This window comes from Cervus canadensis, chromosome 18 (genome assembly GCF_019320065.1).
Source record: "Cervus canadensis isolate Bull #8, Minnesota chromosome 18, ASM1932006v1, whole genome shotgun sequence".
Lineage (NCBI taxonomy): Eukaryota > Metazoa > Chordata > Mammalia > Artiodactyla > Cervidae > Cervus > Cervus canadensis.
This window is the reverse complement of record NC_057403.1, coordinates 8,809,807-8,827,316: the sequence shown is the minus strand read 5'-3', so window position 1 is coordinate 8,827,316 and position 17,510 is coordinate 8,809,807. Positions and strand designations below refer to the sequence as shown.

Genomic DNA, 17,510 nt, shown 5'->3' with positions numbered 1-17,510 from the left:
GGGAAACAGATCAACCAAATGAAGTGGAAACAGCTAGTGTGCAGGTGATGGTGGGGACTAGATCCAGAGAGTGCTGAAGCAGTTGGCTCAGAATTATTAAGTCGTCATACATTGATTTTTGGCTTTAAAATCTAATGCAGATCTTGCTTCTTTAAATTGTACAGATAAGAATGAGAATTGCCAAACTTCTGTCTTTGAGGCATGTGTAGTTTGTAATTATTTGTATTAAAAGAGCATGCATCTGAAGAGCCTGTTGAGGTGGAGACCGGGGCAGTGACTTGATTCTCTCAGGTGTAGGTCACCCCCTTCCCTATTCCTGGTGAGGAGTAGAGGTTATGTGAGAGAAGAAATGGGGCAAGAACTGACTGACTCTTACTACATGATGCCTTTTCAAGGAACTTTAACCATGTTCTCTGTGATGGTTTTACTTTTGGTTTTCTGCTTTCTTTGAATTTATTAGTTTTGTAACTTGGGATAAAGATTTGTTGGTTCAATAGCGACTTTCTTGTAAAGAATTATGGAGATTTGTCTCACTTGGGACAACTTGGATGAATGAAGAGAATATTATGGTAAGTGAGTTAAGCAGACAGGGAAAGACTGATATTATATGTCCTTCTATTATTTGGAATGTAAAAAAAATGAAACTCACTAGTACCAGAGGGTAGGATGGTGGTCACCTGGGGCTGTAAGGTCAGGAATATGGGGAGATGTTGGTCAAAAGCTACCGGCTTTGAGTTGTTAAATGAGTGCGTCCTGGGGAGGTATGCACAGCATGCTGACCAGAGTTAATCCTGTTCTGTTACTGCATGCTGGGAATTTGTCAGGAGAGTAGGTCGTCAGTGTTGTCACCACACACAGAACATGGGAATTTGGAGGTGATGGATGTGTTGGTTAGTGGTTTGTGATAAATATTTCACAGTGTTCACATGTGTCACATGGTCACAGGGTGTATGGTATCTATACACATACTCCTTTGGTTTGTCGGTTCTCGCCCATCAGACACGCTCCTCAGGATCTCGTGTGGGGCCTCGCCCCAGGAATGTACACAGAGCCGCAGATGCTTCCGTCTGGTTCCTGCATTGAGCACCAGGGCTCTTAGCCGCCACTTCTGAGACTGAGATCAGGCCCTGGGGGCGGGGAGGGCACTCTGTTCTGAGTGGGGCTGAACCCCGCCTGCTGTGTGACCTGAAGGGGATCTTGGGGTGAGTGGAGGTGCCCCCTGCTGCTGTGTGCATGAGGCCTCACCAGGAGGGGAGTGTGATCCAAGGAAAGTGTGGGAAAGTCCTGTGTTGGTCTCTCTGCAGGAGTTACTGTTCAGAGTCCCTCCTGAGACAGTGGGCACAGAGGACTGTGTTCCTCCTGGTGAGGGCTTCCCTGTGTGTGTGGTTGGGGCTCAGGAAATGGATGTGTTGACTTTAAGCATTAAACAGCATGTTTTCAACTTTCATGATAGAACTGTGAAGGCTCATGGACAAAGAAGCCCAGAAGAGGAAAGAACAGGAGTCAGGCATGGCTCTTTCTCAGGTAAGGTCATATTCTCAGTGGATTCTCACGCTGACTTCCTGAAATGCCCTTCTCTGGACTCGCCAATCGTGTCTGACTCTGGAGTGTCCTGTCTGACTCCTGTACATGCACACTCACCTGTGGCCTTCCCATAGGGCCTGTCGTCTCCACTTAGATCCCGTCTCCCCATGACCTGGTGACCTGGCCCTTGTGAGGAGGCTCCCCTGGGCACCGTCCTGGGCAGGGCTTCTCACCCATGAGTTGGAGACGGGGTCTCAGTGCTGTTGGGCAGCAGGGACTGTTTAGGGCCCATCTGGATGTGCTGTCTGCTCTCTGTCAACCAGGGTAACCTGTATGTGGACCTCAGGTATTAACATGTACAGTACACGGTTAAATCTGCAAAAGAGGCCAGTGAGTGGAAATCAGTTCTGACTTTTTATAGTACATTTAAAACTAAATGAGCAGCTCTTTGAAAACTTAAGTGTTTGGGAATGGAATGGAGCGTTCAGAAAGAGATGTCAGGGCTAGGGGGTGTTTCGTTACACCATCTAATTTAAACTGTAAAATCAAGCTTACTAATTTTTTTTCTTTCTTTTTTGACCACACGATGCAGCTTCCAGGGTCTTAGTTCGCTCAATAGGGATCAAACCTGAAACCCTGCAGTGGAAGTGAGGGATGTTAACCACTGGACCATGAGGCAATTCTCCAAGTTTACTGATCTTGATTCAATATTTTCTTAATGGAATAAAATAATAAATTTTGGATTTTGTTAATAAGTACATACCTAAAATTAAGGATAAAAATCACATTATTATGTTTAAAATATATTTATTTCCTGTACTGTATCTTCATTGCTTCAGTGTCTTTTGCCTCGTTCTGACCAGTGGTGGCCACATTCTAGTTGTGGTGCGCACGCTTCTCATTGCAGTGGCTTCTCTTGTCTTGCAGCACGGGGTCTAGAGCGCGCTGGCTTCAGTAGTTTCACCTCCTAGGTTCTAGAGCTCTGGCTCAGGAATTGAGACTCACGGACACAATTGCCCCTCAGCGTGTGGAATATCAGACCAGGCAACAACCCACATCTCTTGCATTGCCCCGTGGATTCTTTACCACTTACCCGTAGAGAGGCTCACATATTTTTAAATACACGTATTTTATAAAGATTGAAAGAAATGTTCTGTATGTTATTTTCTGCTTGTATTAGTTTTATTTTTTTTTTTAAATAGAATAAGATAATGATGAGGACTCCCCTGGTGATACAGTGGCTGAGTGCGGGGAGCCGGCCTGACTGCTCAGGCTCCTTCTTGGCCCTGAGAGAGATCAAGAGGTCCCTCTCTGTCCCACCACCCCTGATTTATTAAAGTGCAGGTTGGCCTTTCTTACCTCCCTCAAGGAAATTGCTGCAGCGACCTTTTACCCGTTCTCCTGACTCTGATGAGATTGTCAGGCTCCTGTGTCTGGTCTATGTCTAGGTAATCTTTAACTGATTGTAATTCACACTAAGACGCCAGTGCCATGCTCTGCTAGTCTTAAGAGTGAGATAAAATTCCTGAGCGAAAACTAATGTCTGCAGTTCTGCACGTATGCATGTCTCTGATCTAAATTTAGTGAGTCCTGTTAGCATATATATGTATGTTACCCCTCAATAAAGTTGTCGGAATCAGTCACAAGCTGACTCCGACCCTCTCAACCCTATCTTTCCGAGTCTTTTGTTTCTCAGGTGCTCTGGTGATTGCGTCCTCGACCTGTTTGTTTGCTGGCAGGTTCCGGCAGGTGGCGCCCAAACAGGAACGTGAGCGGATCCCAGCGCACAGCCACCCGAAATACTGAAAATGATCCCGGGAAAAAACCTCACCTATTCAGGTATCGTTGGAAAACTGTGGGTGGAGAGGGTATAGTTGAGAGTAAAAATTATGGGGCAAAGTAACAGTAGGCAGTTCTTTGTTTCTATGTTAAAAACTATGTTAAAAGCTAGAGGAATTTCAGTGTCTAAACAGAAGCTAGAAAGATTTCTTGCCTTTGTGAAGGAAACGTGTCCCTGGTTCCCGGAGGAAGGAACTGTTAGCCTTGAAACTTGGGAGAACAAATTCAAACGGTCTATACCCTCCGTGGACCGGACAAAGTTCCTCTTGATGCTTATTCTCTATGGACTCTAATAAGCGATTGTTTAAACCCAGAACACGAGAGTAGGAAACTTGAAACAGCCTTGAAACTTATAACACCCAAGTGTTCAGGTGCCCCCCAACGGGTAGCGGAGCACATATATGACTCCCCAATGGTTCCAGGTTCCAGAAAAAATGATAACGAGACTACTGCTCTCGAACAAGACTCAGATTCGGAACTTTCTCCTGATGAGGAGGACAATTTAGAAGAACAGGCTTTTGAGCATAACAAAGAAGGATGGGATGCCTTTATAGTAACTCAACAAAAGAATAAAGCCCAAGGCTCCCCTTTTTCTGAACTTAAAGAGATGCTAACATCCATATCTCAGAGAATGAAACAACTAGACTTATTGCCCATGAATACAACTAAGCCGTTGCATTCTAAAACGCCATCTGTTGTAGCCGGTTTAGATCCTGACCCGCTGCCGCCGCCCGTCCCGCTCCCTCCCCCTCCTCTCGCAGAAGCGCCTTTGATTCCAACAGCGCCTGTATATGTTCCATCTAACTCGAAAATGCCAGTACTTTCACCACTACAAATGGCTGTGAAAACAGCCCGAGAACAGAGTGAAAATCTTGAGGGATATTCTATGATTTTCCCTGTCTTTCAAGATGCTAATCATCGCAGGTATCATGAGCCCCTGCCTTTTAAACAGCTGAAAGAGCTAAAACGGGCTTGCGCCCAATACGGGCCTATTGCGCCGTTTACTCTAGCCGTAATTGAAAGTCTTTCATTTCAATACCTGCCTCCTAATGATTGGAAGGGTGTTGCGGGAGCCTGTCTCTCAGAAGGTGATTATCTCTTGTGGCGCTCAGAATACGGCGAGGTCTGTGGCATCATTGAAGATCGTAAGCGCCATAATGGGCTGCAGGTTACTTTTGACATGCTAATGGGAGAAGGAGAATTTCGAGACCTTAATTGACAACTGACCTACCCTGAACAAGCTTATCCACAAATTAATGAGGCAGCCTTAAAAGCATGGAAAAGGCTCCCTGCCTCGAATAGAAAGGCTGAGGACTTGTCAAAAATTCGACAGGGGCCTGACAAGCCTTATCAGGACTTCGTCGCTCGACTTCTCGAGGCAGTGTGAAAAATTATAGGAGATGAAGAAGCCAGCACTATTGTAACTAAACAGATGGCATATGAGAATGCTAATACTGCTTGCCAGGCTGCTTTAAGACCTTATAGGAAAAAGGGAGGTTTGGCGGATTATGTAAAAATTTGTGCTGACATCGGCCCTTCCTATCTTCAGGGATTGTCTATGGCTGCTGCTATCCAGGGAAAAACTATCAAGGAAGTTTTATATCAACAAACTAAGAACAAGGGTAGAGTAAAGAAGGGAGGGCCTCCCGGCAGTTGTTTCTCATGCGGACAATTGGGACACCGCATGGCACAACGTAGGTAGCACCAAAAATCCTAATGTATGCCCTAGATGTAAGAAAGGAAAACACTGGGCTAGAGACTGAGACAGATGTGGATGGCCAACCTCTTCCACTGCAGTCGGGAAACTAGGTGAGGGGCCAGCCCCAGGCCCTGAAACAGTGTTATGGGGCACTTCAAAACGAACTTCAGCCCAACCCAACCGGCCTGATATTAAGAGCCTCCTCCGAGCTACCCCAGGCAGCGCAGGATTGGACTTGTGTGCCGCCGCCCACACAGTACTAACACCTGATATGGGGATGCAAGCCATTCCCACTGGAGTTTTCGGGCCTTTACCAAAAGGAACTGTAAGCTTAATTATTGGCAGAAGTAGTTAGACCATGAAAGGCTTCCCTGGAGTAATTGATGCAGATTATACGAGGGAACTCAAAATTATGGCCCATGCGCCTTTAAATATAATCAGTATTCCCACAAATCAACGAATAGCGCAGTTAGTTCTGTTGCCTCTTCACATGGAGGGGAAAGTTACCTCTAAACGAGAGCACAAAACTGATGGTTTTGGTTCATCTGATGTATATTGGGCGCAGCCTATTTCTGCTGAACGGCCTAAATTAGACCTTTTTATTGAGAATAAAAAATTTTCAAGAATTTTAGATACTGGTGCAGATGTATCAGTTATAGCTGAGAAGCATTGGCCCCAACATTGGCTCAAACAAAAAGCTTATTCCACCTTGAGGGGAATAGGACAGTCTCAAAGTCCACAACAGAGTAGCCGCATCCTGCATTGGAGGGACTCTGAGGGACATGAAGGAGATTTTCAGCCCTTTATTCTCCCTCATCTCCTGGTCAATTTATGGGGAAGAGATGTTATGCAACAAATGGGAGTTTATATGTTTGCCCCAAATAAAATTGTTTCTAACATGATGTTAAACCAAGGACTACTCCCTCAACAGGGGCTAGGAAAAGATAATCAAGGAATTACTCAACCCATATTGCCCGACTCAAAACCGTTCAGATCTGGACTGGGGTGTTTTTAATGGGGGCTACTGATTCTCCTGTAATCCATGCAGACCCAATCAGTTGGAAAACTGATGAGCCTGTCTGGGTTGATCAGTGGCCCCTGACCAAAGAAAAGCTTGCTGCAGCCGAGGAGTTGGTACAGGAGCAATTGCATTTAGGACACATTGAGCCTTCTAATTCACCTTGGAATTCCCCCATATTTGTTATTAAAAAGAAATCTGGCAGATGGAGATTGCTTCAAGATCTTCGAGAAGTTAATGAGACCATGGTGGTTATGGGACCACTCCAGCCCGGTTTGCCCTCACCTGCTGGGATACCACGTGCAACCTATAAAATAATTATAGATTTAAAAGATTGTTTTTACACGATACCTCTGCACCCTAATGATTGTCATCGCTTTGCTTTTAGCATCCCCTCCACAAATTTTAAACAGCCTGCACGAAGATATCATTGGAAAGTTCTTCCGCAGGGTATGGCTAACAGCCCCACACTTTGTCAAAAATTTGTTGATCAGGCGATTGGCCCCGTTCGAAAGGCTTATCCTGAAGTTTATTTGGTTCACCATATGGACGACATTTTACTTGCTCATTGTATAGAGGATATTCTTTTGCAAGCGTATGACCTGCTATTGCTTCAATTAACTAAATTTAGATTGCAAATTGCTTCTGAAAAAATACAGCTATCCCCACCGTTTTCTTATTTGTGGTTTAGGCTAGAGAGAAAAACCTTTCGAGCGCAGAAACTTCAGATTCGAAAAGATAATCTGAAGACTTTAAATGACTTTCAGAAATTATTAGGGGACATAAATTGGATCCGTCCCTATCTAAAATTGACTACTGGAGAACTGAAGCCTCTGTTTGATATTTTAAAAGGATCCACTGACCCTTCCTCCCCTAGAATACTAAACGATGAGGGGCGAGCTGCTCTGGCCTTGGTTGAACAGGCCCTCTCTCAGCATTTTGCTACCTACTGTGATTTTTCTCAACCGTGGGGACTATATGTGTTTCCCTCTAAACATACCCCGACGACAGTGTTATATCAAAATGCTCCCTTACAGTGGATCCATTTACCTGTATTGCCTTCAAAAGTTCTTACTCCTTTTTTTTGATTTCATTAGCCTCCTCACTGCGAAAGGAAGGCGTCTTTCCAGAGAAATGTTGGGAGCCGATCCTGCTTACATTTATGTGCCCTATACCAAAGAACAACAGGAATGGCTTTTCCAGTTTAATGACTCGTGGGCTTTGGCCTTTTCCTCCTTTACAGGTCAAATTGTTAATCATTTACCTTCTGATAAACTTTTGCATTTTGCCAGCCAGCATTCATTTATTTTTCCGAAGAATGTTTCTAATGTTCCTATTCAAGATGCCCTTACGATCTTTACTGATGGATCCTCCAACAGAACCGCTGCCTTTGTGGTTAATGATACCCCTTTCTCCTGGCAGACGAACTATACATCAGCTCAAGAAGTAGAGCTTTCAGCCGTTCATAAAGTATGCTCACGATATCCCTCACAGTCTTTTAATTTGTTTACTGATAGCAAATACATTGCTCATGCTTTGCAATATATAGAAACTGTTCCCTTTATTTCTACTGTAAATTCTAACATTCAACATTTGTTATGTTCAATTCAGTCCCTGCTGCAACAGCGCACCTTACCCTGCTTCTTTGGGCATTTACGTGCCCACACTGGACTTCCTGGACCTTTATCTATGAGAAATCAAATAGCTGATTCTCACACTAGAGTTTTTCTTTCACAGGTGGAAGCAACACAACAATCACATGCGCTACATCACCAAAATAGTAATACTCTTCGTTTGCAATTTCAAATCCCTCGAGAAACTGCACGACAAATTGTGAAATCTTGTTCTGTTTGCCCTAAGTTTCTCCCAGCCCCACACCTTGGCGTTAATCCTCGCAGGCTTCTACCGAATCAACTTTGGCAAATAGATGTCACTCGTGTCCCTTCCTTTGGTCGTTTAAAGTACGTTAATGTATCTGTTGACACCTTTTCAAGATATATTGTGGCATCCTTACAGACTGGTAAAGCCGCGAAACATTCTATCTCGCATTGTCTTTATGCTTTTTCCATTTTAGACACACCAATGATTATAAAAACTGATAATGGCCCCGGCTGTGTTTCCTCTGCCTTCAAAAATTTTTGTTCCTCTTTTTCTATCACCCTAAAAACAGGCATTCCTTATAATCCACAGGGTCAAGACATCGTGGAACGTGCCAATCAAACTTTGAAACTATAGCTTCAAAAAATACAGAGGGGGGAGCTCTACCCCCTTCTACCCAGAAATCACCTTAATCACGCTTTATATATTTTAAATTTTTAAATTTTAGATAAAGAAGGACATTCAGCCGCGCAGAGATTTTGGGACCCTCAGATTTCCAGCAAAAGGTCGATGGTCTTGTAGAAGGACCCGCTAGATAATAACTGGCATGGCCCAGATCCCGTGTTAATTTGGGAGAGGAGTCATGTATGTGTTTTTCCACAGGATGCCGAAGCACCGCGCTGGCTCCCGGAAAGGCTGGTACGCCAGACGGAGGAGATCACTGAACCAGCAACTAGGTCGGCTGACTTTACAGCAGAGAAATACATTCCCAACGGCACAGCAGATGCATGAGTTCATCTTCCAAGCTCGAAGGATGGCTGCCGACACTACTCAACCTCGATACGTGCTGGCTTACATTGCCCTCGCTTTGGCATGTGCGGTAATGAGTCAAGCCTTCCCTCAGGCTGAAGCCAATGCTTTTGTGTCCTGGGCTCATTCTTATGCTGATTTTTACAATGAAACAGCCTGTTGGGTCTGCACAAGCATGCCATTATCGGTTACCGAAGGATTGCCTTGGTGGGTGATTCCCTTTCCAAAAAATGAAACTTCAGCTTTATGTGATTTTTTAAAAGAATATCAGAAGAAGCATCGAAGTTTAATTACAGTCAATTTTGATATAGATTCTCGATGCTCTGATCCTTTACACGCTTCTTCTTTTTATTTTAATGTAACACAAAGTTATCAGGAAATTGTTAATGTGTATTTATATTACAAAAATAGATCTGTTTCTTCTCCTAATGATTTTAATCGATTTGAGGGTGATTATTACCAAGTTTGGGATGAATATTTCTGGATGACCCCTGAAAAAGGACGGCTACTGACCCCTGCCGACATTTGCTGGGAGCAAAAGACTCATGTACCAACATTTGGAGGCCGGGAATTTCCAGGATATCACATGAAACATGTGGGACTATTGCCTACTCACAAATGTAAGACTGTAACGGATGTAACGTTTATTGCCAACAAGTCTGTTATATGGCCAGGGACAGATTGGGAAAATAGCCCTGGTATAAGATGGGTAGCCCCAAATAACACTCGATGGATTTGTGGATACAACCTTTGGCCCTGGCTCCCTATAGGATGGGTGGGGAGATGTACCCTAGGGTTTGTGTTTGCCCCTGGGGGAATTCATAAGCAAAAAATTAGTCATCCTGTTAATTTACCTTATGTTAAAACCCGGTGGTCACGCTCTGTTTTTCATTGGTATGATTATTTAGCCTCAATTTTTGTGCCCTCTTTAGGAGCCACTGATATTATGCTCAGAGTAAAAGCTTTGAACAATTTTACAAAACAAGCTTTGACAGATACTAGAAGAGCTTTAGAGGCTCTTAATGAAGAACAAAAACAGATGAGAAAAGCCGTTCTACAAAATCGTATGGCTCTGGATATTCTAACAGCCTCTCAAGGGGGAACATGTGCCTTAATAAAAATGGAGTGTTGTGTATATATTCCTGATAATTCCTCAAATGTTTCTGATGCTTTAGAAGATATGAAACAACAAGTAGCCGCTATGGATTTTTCTGACTCCAGCATTTGGAGTCAGATATCTGCCTGGTTTCATGGTGGTTGGTGGAAATCTATAATTTTTATTATTATATGCATATTATTATTGCTGTGTTTTGGCCCTTGCATTTGTCAATGTATATCTGAGATGATAAATAGAAGATTGCTGATGTTTTCCCGTTTGCAAACGCGGCCATTTCCTTTGAGGGAGATATAATGGCCGTTAGTCAAAAGCAAAGGGGGAGATGCGGGGAGCCGGCCTGACTGCTCAGGCTCCTTCTTGGCCCTGAGAGAGATCAAGAGGTCCCTCTCTGTCCCGCCAGCCCAGATTTATTAAAGTGCAGGTTGGCCTTTCTTACCTCCCTCAAGGAAATTGCTGCAGCGACCTTTTACCCATTCTCCTGACTCTGATGAGATTGTCAGGCTCCTGTGTCTGGTCTATGTCTAGGTAATCTTTAACTGATTGTAATTCACACTAAGACGCCAGTGCCATGCTCTGCTAGTCTTAAGAGTTGAGATAAAATTCCTGAGCGAAAACTAATGTCTGCAGTTCTGCACGTATGCATGTCTCTGATCTAAATTTAGTGAGTACTATTAGCATATATATGTATGTTACCCCTCAATAAAGTTGTCGGAATCAGCCACAAGCTGACTCCGTCCCTCTCAACCCCATCTTTCCGAGTCTTTTGTTTCTCAGGTGCTCTGGTGATTGCGTCCTCGACCTGTTCGTTTGCCGGCAGGTTCTGGCAGCTGAGAATGTGCCTGCCAATGTAGGGTGCATGGGTTCCATCCCAGGTCCAGGAAGATGCCTCAGAGCAACTAAGCCCATGGGCCACAACTACTGAGCCTGTGCCCTAGAGCCCAGGAGCCATAACTACGGAAGCCCGCACTCTCTAGAGCCTGTGCTCCGAAACAAGAGAAGCCACTGCAGTGAGGAGCCCCAGCACTGCAGCTGCAAGTAGAGAAAGCCCACTCACAACAATGAAGACCCATCATAACCAAAATAAATAACTTTAAAAATGAAATAGAATGTTGACAAAGTTAATGAATGAAGAACTAGCATGAAAGAAGAGAATGGGAACCCACTCCAGTATTCTTGCCTGGAAATTCCATGGATAGAGGAGTTGGTGGGCTGCCATCAGCGGGTTTGAAAAGAGTCTAGCATGAATAAACAGGTAAACAACAACTTCCACACATAGCAGATTGAGCTCTGGAAAACAAATCTAAGCATCTAACTTTCCTCTTGCAGATTCTTCAGAGACTTCCAGTATCTTTTGCATTAAAGTCCTAAATCCATAGATCTTGCATAAATAAGCCTCTACCTGGCATCACCCCACCTATATTCCGTGTCGCAGTCAGATTTTCTGTTCAGTAAATATCTTCCTGCCTCAGAGCAGGCGCTCAGGCTGTCGTTTGTCCTTGCAACACTCTTATTTCCCACCTTGCCAATCCTAAGTGTTTCTTACTCACAGAGACCTTGCCTGATTTCTCAGTGTAGGTTAAGACTTTCTGTTTAATCTTGTCATACCACTGGGCCTGTGTCAGAGCACTTACTTCGATAGTAATGTTAAGGTTGTGGATGAAATTGGCTGGCTGGCTGCTAGATTGTAATCTCCGTCATGTTCACTGCTGTATTCAAGTTTGAGGTGCAAAGCTGACGCTGAATGAATTTTGATAGAGTGAAAGAAAAAAGATAAGTCCTCTTGTTTCAAGCGATTGTGTTTACACATGCATGCATGAATGCATGGATATGTAACTCGTTGGTTTTATTACAAAAACATCATCTCATAAATAATGGTGTTTGCTATGTAGCCGTTTCAGTTGTGTCCTAAGTGTATTTCATGGCGTTAAGTTTTTTCTGCATCATCACATGAATGATGTAAATTGTAATAAGATTATTGACATTGTGTGGGTTGCGATGGGAGAGGATGTGACCCTGTATCGTGCCCATTTATGCTGTTCTATTGTATTTCAGCTTCCTTGAACTTGTTTCAAGTATTCTCAGGGAACTCTCTGAATGCTCTTTCCTTCTCTGGTCGTTAACTGGTTGATTCTTTCGGTTCAGTTGTCTCTGCCAACCACCTGAGCTCAGGTGCTGTTGCCTCATTTCTTAACTGTTTGATCTGAGTGATTTCTTAGAGTGACAGAGTTTTCTCCCCAGTAAGGTGGACACAGATCTTTCTCTAACGTGCTGTGTGTTGATGACAAGTTCATCCGTGTGACGTCTTGAGAGTAACGCTTAGTGAGTAGGACGTGCTGACACACCTGTTGTCATCATCACAATGTCTGTGTCCTTTTAAAGTCACTGTGGACTTTGTCGTCTGTGAAGAGACCAGTCTTGCTGTAATTCATCTAGATGGTGAGACTGTGTCACTCCGTGTGTTGAATGTAACACTTCTGCATACACAACCCAGTGTTGGTTTTGTGTATTTTTCATGTATTGTCCACATACATGACAAATTCATGTCGATTGCAGGAGATCATAATCTTAGAAAAAAGAGGAAATTAGAAATTAGATTAGAGACCAACAGTTTGCTTCAAGCAGCTCGTGATGGGTCTATCAGAATATTACTTCAACTGAATTGAGCTTTACCGCTCTCACCTCTTCTCATTTTGTGTAAAACAAAGAACACTCCTCAGGGCCCGTTGGTGAAATGTGTTTTCATTTCAGGCACAGCTGACCTTCAAGGATGTGTTCATAGACTTCACTCCCAAGGAGTGGGAATGCCTGGACCCTGCCCAGAGGACCTTGTACAAGGACGTGATGGTGGAGACCCTCAGGAACCTGCTGTCTGTGGGTGAGGATCACTTCCTCCTTAAGTGGGGATCTGCCCTGGGCTACCTCGGCATGTTCCCTCTGTACCTTTTGAGTGCCTGTTTTTCTTGACTAAGCTCAAGACCTTGTTGACTCACACATGTAAAGCTTCGTGATTGGCATCAGGAGTTTAAACTTGTCTTTCCTTCTGGTGACCTGCCAATGTGTGATACACAAGGAGTTTTTTCAGAACTTGAGTATTTATAAAGCTGATTTCAAACTTTGAAATATCCAGTTGCCTGTTTTCTAGCCCTGCCTATCTACTAGGCAAATAGTAAATTCTTTTGAGAAGTATTTTTCTGTCGGTTTATAATGTCCTCACTCCTTGGCTGACAAAAGAGCTGGATTCTACACCTGCCAATGCAGGAGACCCGGGTTCGATCATTGGTCTGAGAAGATCCCACATGTCACAGAGCAGCTACGCCTGTGTGCCCGAACTACGAGCCAGCACTCTAGAGCCTGGAAGCTGCAACTGCTGAGCCCACATGGGACGACCACTGGAGCCCGTGCGCCCAGGAGAAGCCGCAGCAAGTGAGCAGCACGAGCACTGCAACTGCAGCGCAGCCGCTACTTGCTGAACTTGGAGAGAAACCAAGGAGCAGCGAACACTCCCCCGAGACGAAAGAAATGGATTCACCAATGTATTAAAAATAACAGATACGTTTATTAAAAAAGGAGAGGTTGTTTTCTGGAAGAAGCCACAGTATGTGGCATTACTTGTGAGTAGGAAGTTCTGTTTCTGATCTGAACGTTATCTCCATTCTTGTGGCACAAGGAGGAAGACCCCTGGATTGTGGAGAAGAAGGTGCTAATAGCGAAAATCCAGATGAGTGGGAAAGTATCAACAGTGTGATCACAGGTCAACTGTCACAAGGACAGAGAGGAAGCCGCACCATCCATGGGGTTTGGGAAACTCTCCAAGGGGGAGAGTTCTGTGAGAAAACAGATGTTTAATGTTTGTGAATCTCACAGGAGGTTTTTCTTCTCCCTAACTGACGGCTCTGTTCTTCGACATGCGAAACGTACAGCGCCCTCCAGTGGAGCTGTAGCGCCCACAGAGATGAAGGCGAGGTCTGGTTTGGGCCTGTCCTGGGTCCTTTGTGCTGTGCGGACTTCTGTCTGCTGGAGACGAGTGAGGGCTCCTCTGTAGTTGCGGGGAGCACGGTTTCTCTTTGTGGTGCTTTCTTTAGTTGTGAAGCACGGGCCCTGGGCACACGGGCGTGAGCAGTTCTGCCATACAGGCTCAGTATCTGTAGTTCATCAACTTACTCTCCGTGACATGTGAGATCTTCCCAGAACAAGAATAGAACCCATGCCTCCCGCATTACTAAGCAGATTCTTACCATGGAGCCACCTGGGTGTTAGGGAAATTAAATAAATAGTCTTGTTTAGGCTTCAAGACAAAGCAGTGCATTCCTCTGACCTTGCTTCTAACCTGCCTGGAAACTGCCCTGAGTGTGAATGTCCTGACTGTCTCCTGTGAGTGGAAGGCTTGCAGCAGCATAGATAAGAGGGCACAAATCTTGAGATTGTTCAGCCTTTGCAGGGGCCCTTGCCAACCTAGCCCCAGAATTAGCGCCATCCACGTTGGCTCTTGGATCCACCTCTCTGCCTACCGTGAGGTAAATAAAGGTAACTTAAAACTGTCTAAAGGGAAGTTCCATCTGGAAAAAGAATTACGTGATTTGTGAGGATGATTATCCACATTACAATGTCACATTATATTTTGGCTGATCAAATCTTGACTTGTTAAGTTGACTCTCTTTAGCCGGCCCACAGCTCCAATAGTGTCCCCCACTGCCCTTTCTCTCTCCATTCTCTGTCCTGTTGCGGCCTTTCACCCCTACCAACCCCTCCTCCTCCCTCTCCATCAGCTGGTCCCCTTCTAACAGCCCCTGTCTCTCAAGAGGGAGGGGAAGCCCAGGTTCCCCAACTCTAGCAAGTTTGTTTACCCCTTTAGAGTCTTCTGATCAAAGACCCCCATCTCCCTGGAGGGACGTTCCAAGAGTTTTATCAGTCCTTCTGGCCCTGTTATCACAGTTAATTTGAGCACTGTTCGATTTGTATTTTAGCCATAAAGGTACGACTATAGAAAGGAAAGATAACTTGTTTGATACAGGATGGCCATGATATTGTTTAGACTCTGGAGAAAACTGGTTAAGATGAATTTTTTTTTTCTGTGAAAGTGCAAAACCGGTTCTTTTTACATGTGGAATTAAAAACAGCAAGCTTGTTAAAAAGGCCTGCCCAAAAAAAAAGCTTAAAGTTAACCTTTGCCAGGGCTTCCCAGATGACTCTAGTGGTAAAGAACCTGCCAGCCCCTGGGGGAGACACAGGAGATGTGGATGTGATCCCTGGGTGGGGAAGATCCCCTGGAGAAGTGAATGGAACCCACTCCAGTATTCTTGCCTGGAGAGTCCCATCATGGACAGAGGAGCCTAGTGGACTAGACTCCATGGGGTTACAGGGAGTTGGACAGGACTGAAGCGACCTTGCATAGCATGCAACCTTTGCCATGTGCTTGAAACATGCAACCCATTTTTCCAGAGATTTCAGTCTTGGACAAATTAGAATTTTGAACCACGGAGTGGGGAGGGTGGGTGGTGGGATGAAAAGTGTGAAAGAGACATTTTAAATCTCAAGCAGGAAAGTATGAGAGCTCTCATGTCTGTCAGTTTGCACTTATGTTTGGCTCAGTCGGTGTGTTTGTTTTTGGATAATATTGCTGAGGTTAATTTGTAAATGAGCTCTAATTCAATTGTTTGTTAAAAGAAAAAAAAAGCACTTGAAAATCAAACTATTGCAGGAGAAATTAACCTAAATGAATTTTAGGTTCATGTGACCTGGGAAATATTCAACATTAAATATCTAGTATTAATGTTTGTTTGCTAACCTAATTAAGACATTTCTTGAGTCTTCAACATTGTCTAATACTTTTATTCTACCTAGGTTTAATGTTAAGTAAGTTTGTCAACACTGAAAGTAACCTGAGTGAAGAAACTTTTAAGGAAAGAATGCAAATGCAGTTGGAGCTTTTAGATAAACTCTGTTAGGAATGATTATACTTTAGAAATGTCTGTCTAAAATAGTCTCTCCAGATTTGAATAACCTGAATTTCTAGGGTTGTGCTAAGCTAAGTGAGGAAATTTCATTGAATATCTAGGTCATTTCCAAATAAAATAAGATTCTGAGACACAGATTACTGAAAACTCATTTCCTCTTACAGCAAACTGAAGAGATTTTGGACTTTTAATGAATACACTTGGTGCCACCCTGAGATGTTCTCTATAAGAAAGCAGATATTCTTAGACATTATCACTGGTATTTATGTTCACCAGTCTACAAAATGCTAGTATAACGGACAGCTCATGGTTGCCTAAGGACAGTAAGACGTGTGTTTTTAGTAAGAAAGGGATGAGAAATGTGGGCCAGTCACCTTGCTTTGTCCCCCCTGGTTAGTTTGTCTCAGGACCTTCCCCTTGGCTACACAGGCACACCCTGGATCTTGAAGTAAAGGCTTCTCAGAGGAGCATAAAGCATTTTTCCTGGAATGCTCCTCTGACTTTTACCTCCAAGGAGCCTTTCTGCACTTGTGTACTGTCTCCTTTATCAGACAGGGTTTTTCCTTTCTTTGTCCTTGCAATGATTAGTCCCTTGAATTAAGAGACAAACTGGCTGTTTACCCTGTTTTTGTTGACTGTAAATTCCTCAACCTGAGCCCACCTATCTCTTATCTCAGGGCATGCAAAGAGGAGAGTAGCTGATTGCAGATGTCCAACCTGCAGCCCATCCAACTCCTACCTCAAAATTACATTTTATTAAGGACAATGGAAAGTACTTCTGCCTTCCAGATGGCTGTTTCTAAATGAACGAAGTGATGTTTTTAAGAAAAGAGAGAGGTTTCATGGAAAGTGGACTCCAAGAAAAGAGGTCCCAAAAGGCAAGGTCTTTATATGTTCTGCAACAATCTGTCCTTTGACTCCTGTCATTTTTGTTGCTTGACTTTGCGTAGCATGTGATGAGGTGTTTCAGAGGGATTTACTTCCCTTTGTCCCCCTCCTGTGGTAATTAGTGCTGTTAGGTGGCATAGACTGTTGCGTGTTTTATAGAAAAAATCAGAAGTTACTTTTTTTTTTGCTGTGCCACATGGCTGTCTGGTTCTAAGTTCCCCATTCATGGATGGAATCTGTGCCCCCTACAGTGGAAGCACATGGTCCTAACTACTGGACCACAGGGAGTTTGCCTCAAGGTTACTTTTGCTTCAAAGATATATTAACTTCCTGTCATGCTTATTGTGACATGTCTCTTTGTCTACATTACATCGTGTATGTTGTTATTTTACATTTCGGTCCCAAGAGAATTGTCTCTGACTCTAGTTCACAAAGTTTTCCAATCACATTCCTTTATCTTCATAACAGTACGTTAAAAATTTATTTACAATTTATTTGTTTTTATCTGCACCGGGCCTTTGTTGCTTCAGGGGCTTTTCTCTAGTTGCAGCGAGCAAGGGCTACACTCTAGTTACAGTGCATGAACTTCTCGTTCTAGTGGATTCTCTTGTTGCAATGCGTGGTCTCTGTGTGTTTGCTCAGTAGTTGTGCCTCCCCAGTTCTAGAGCACAGAATCATCACTTGTAGCCTACAGGCTTAATTGTTCTCAGGCATGTGGGAATTTCCCGGATCGGGGATCAAACCTGTGTGCCCTGCACTTGCAGATGGATTCTTCACCTCTGAGCCACAAGGGAAGCCCCAAAGCTTGTTCCTTTGCATATATCTTGGAACCAATGAACTGGG

The 17,510-nt window shown here is 43.9% G+C and overlaps 1 protein-coding gene across 1 annotated transcript; it reads left to right on the top strand.

Moving 5' to 3' along the window:
* The first annotated feature begins 1,467 nt into the window (after window positions 1–1,467).
* LOC122420475 (zinc finger protein 610-like) lies at window positions 1,468–13,383 on the top strand. Its single transcript, XM_043435600.1, has 3 exons — window positions 1,468–1,524; window positions 12,574–12,700; window positions 13,084–13,383. The coding sequence occupies exons 1-3, from the start codon at window positions 1,468–1,470 to the stop codon at window positions 13,194–13,196; spliced, it is 297 nt and encodes a 98-aa protein (XP_043291535.1). The 3' UTR covers window positions 13,197–13,383.
* Window positions 13,384–17,510: the final 4,127 nt, after the last annotated feature.

Bases quoted from the DNA above. Each gene is read 5' to 3' on its own strand.
- LOC122420475 (XM_043435600.1), top strand. From the start codon at position 1,468: ATGGACAAAGAAGCCCAGAAGAGGAAAGAACAGGAGTCAGGCATGGCT. The intron at 1,525-12,573 runs GTAAGGTCATAT...TTTTCATTTCAG, and splicing joins CAGGCATGGCTCTTTCTCAG to GCACAGCTGACCTTCAAGGA. The intron at 12,701-13,083 runs GTGAGGATCACT...CTGCCAATGCAG, and splicing joins CAGGAACCTGCTGTCTGTGG to GAGACCCGGGTTCGATCATT.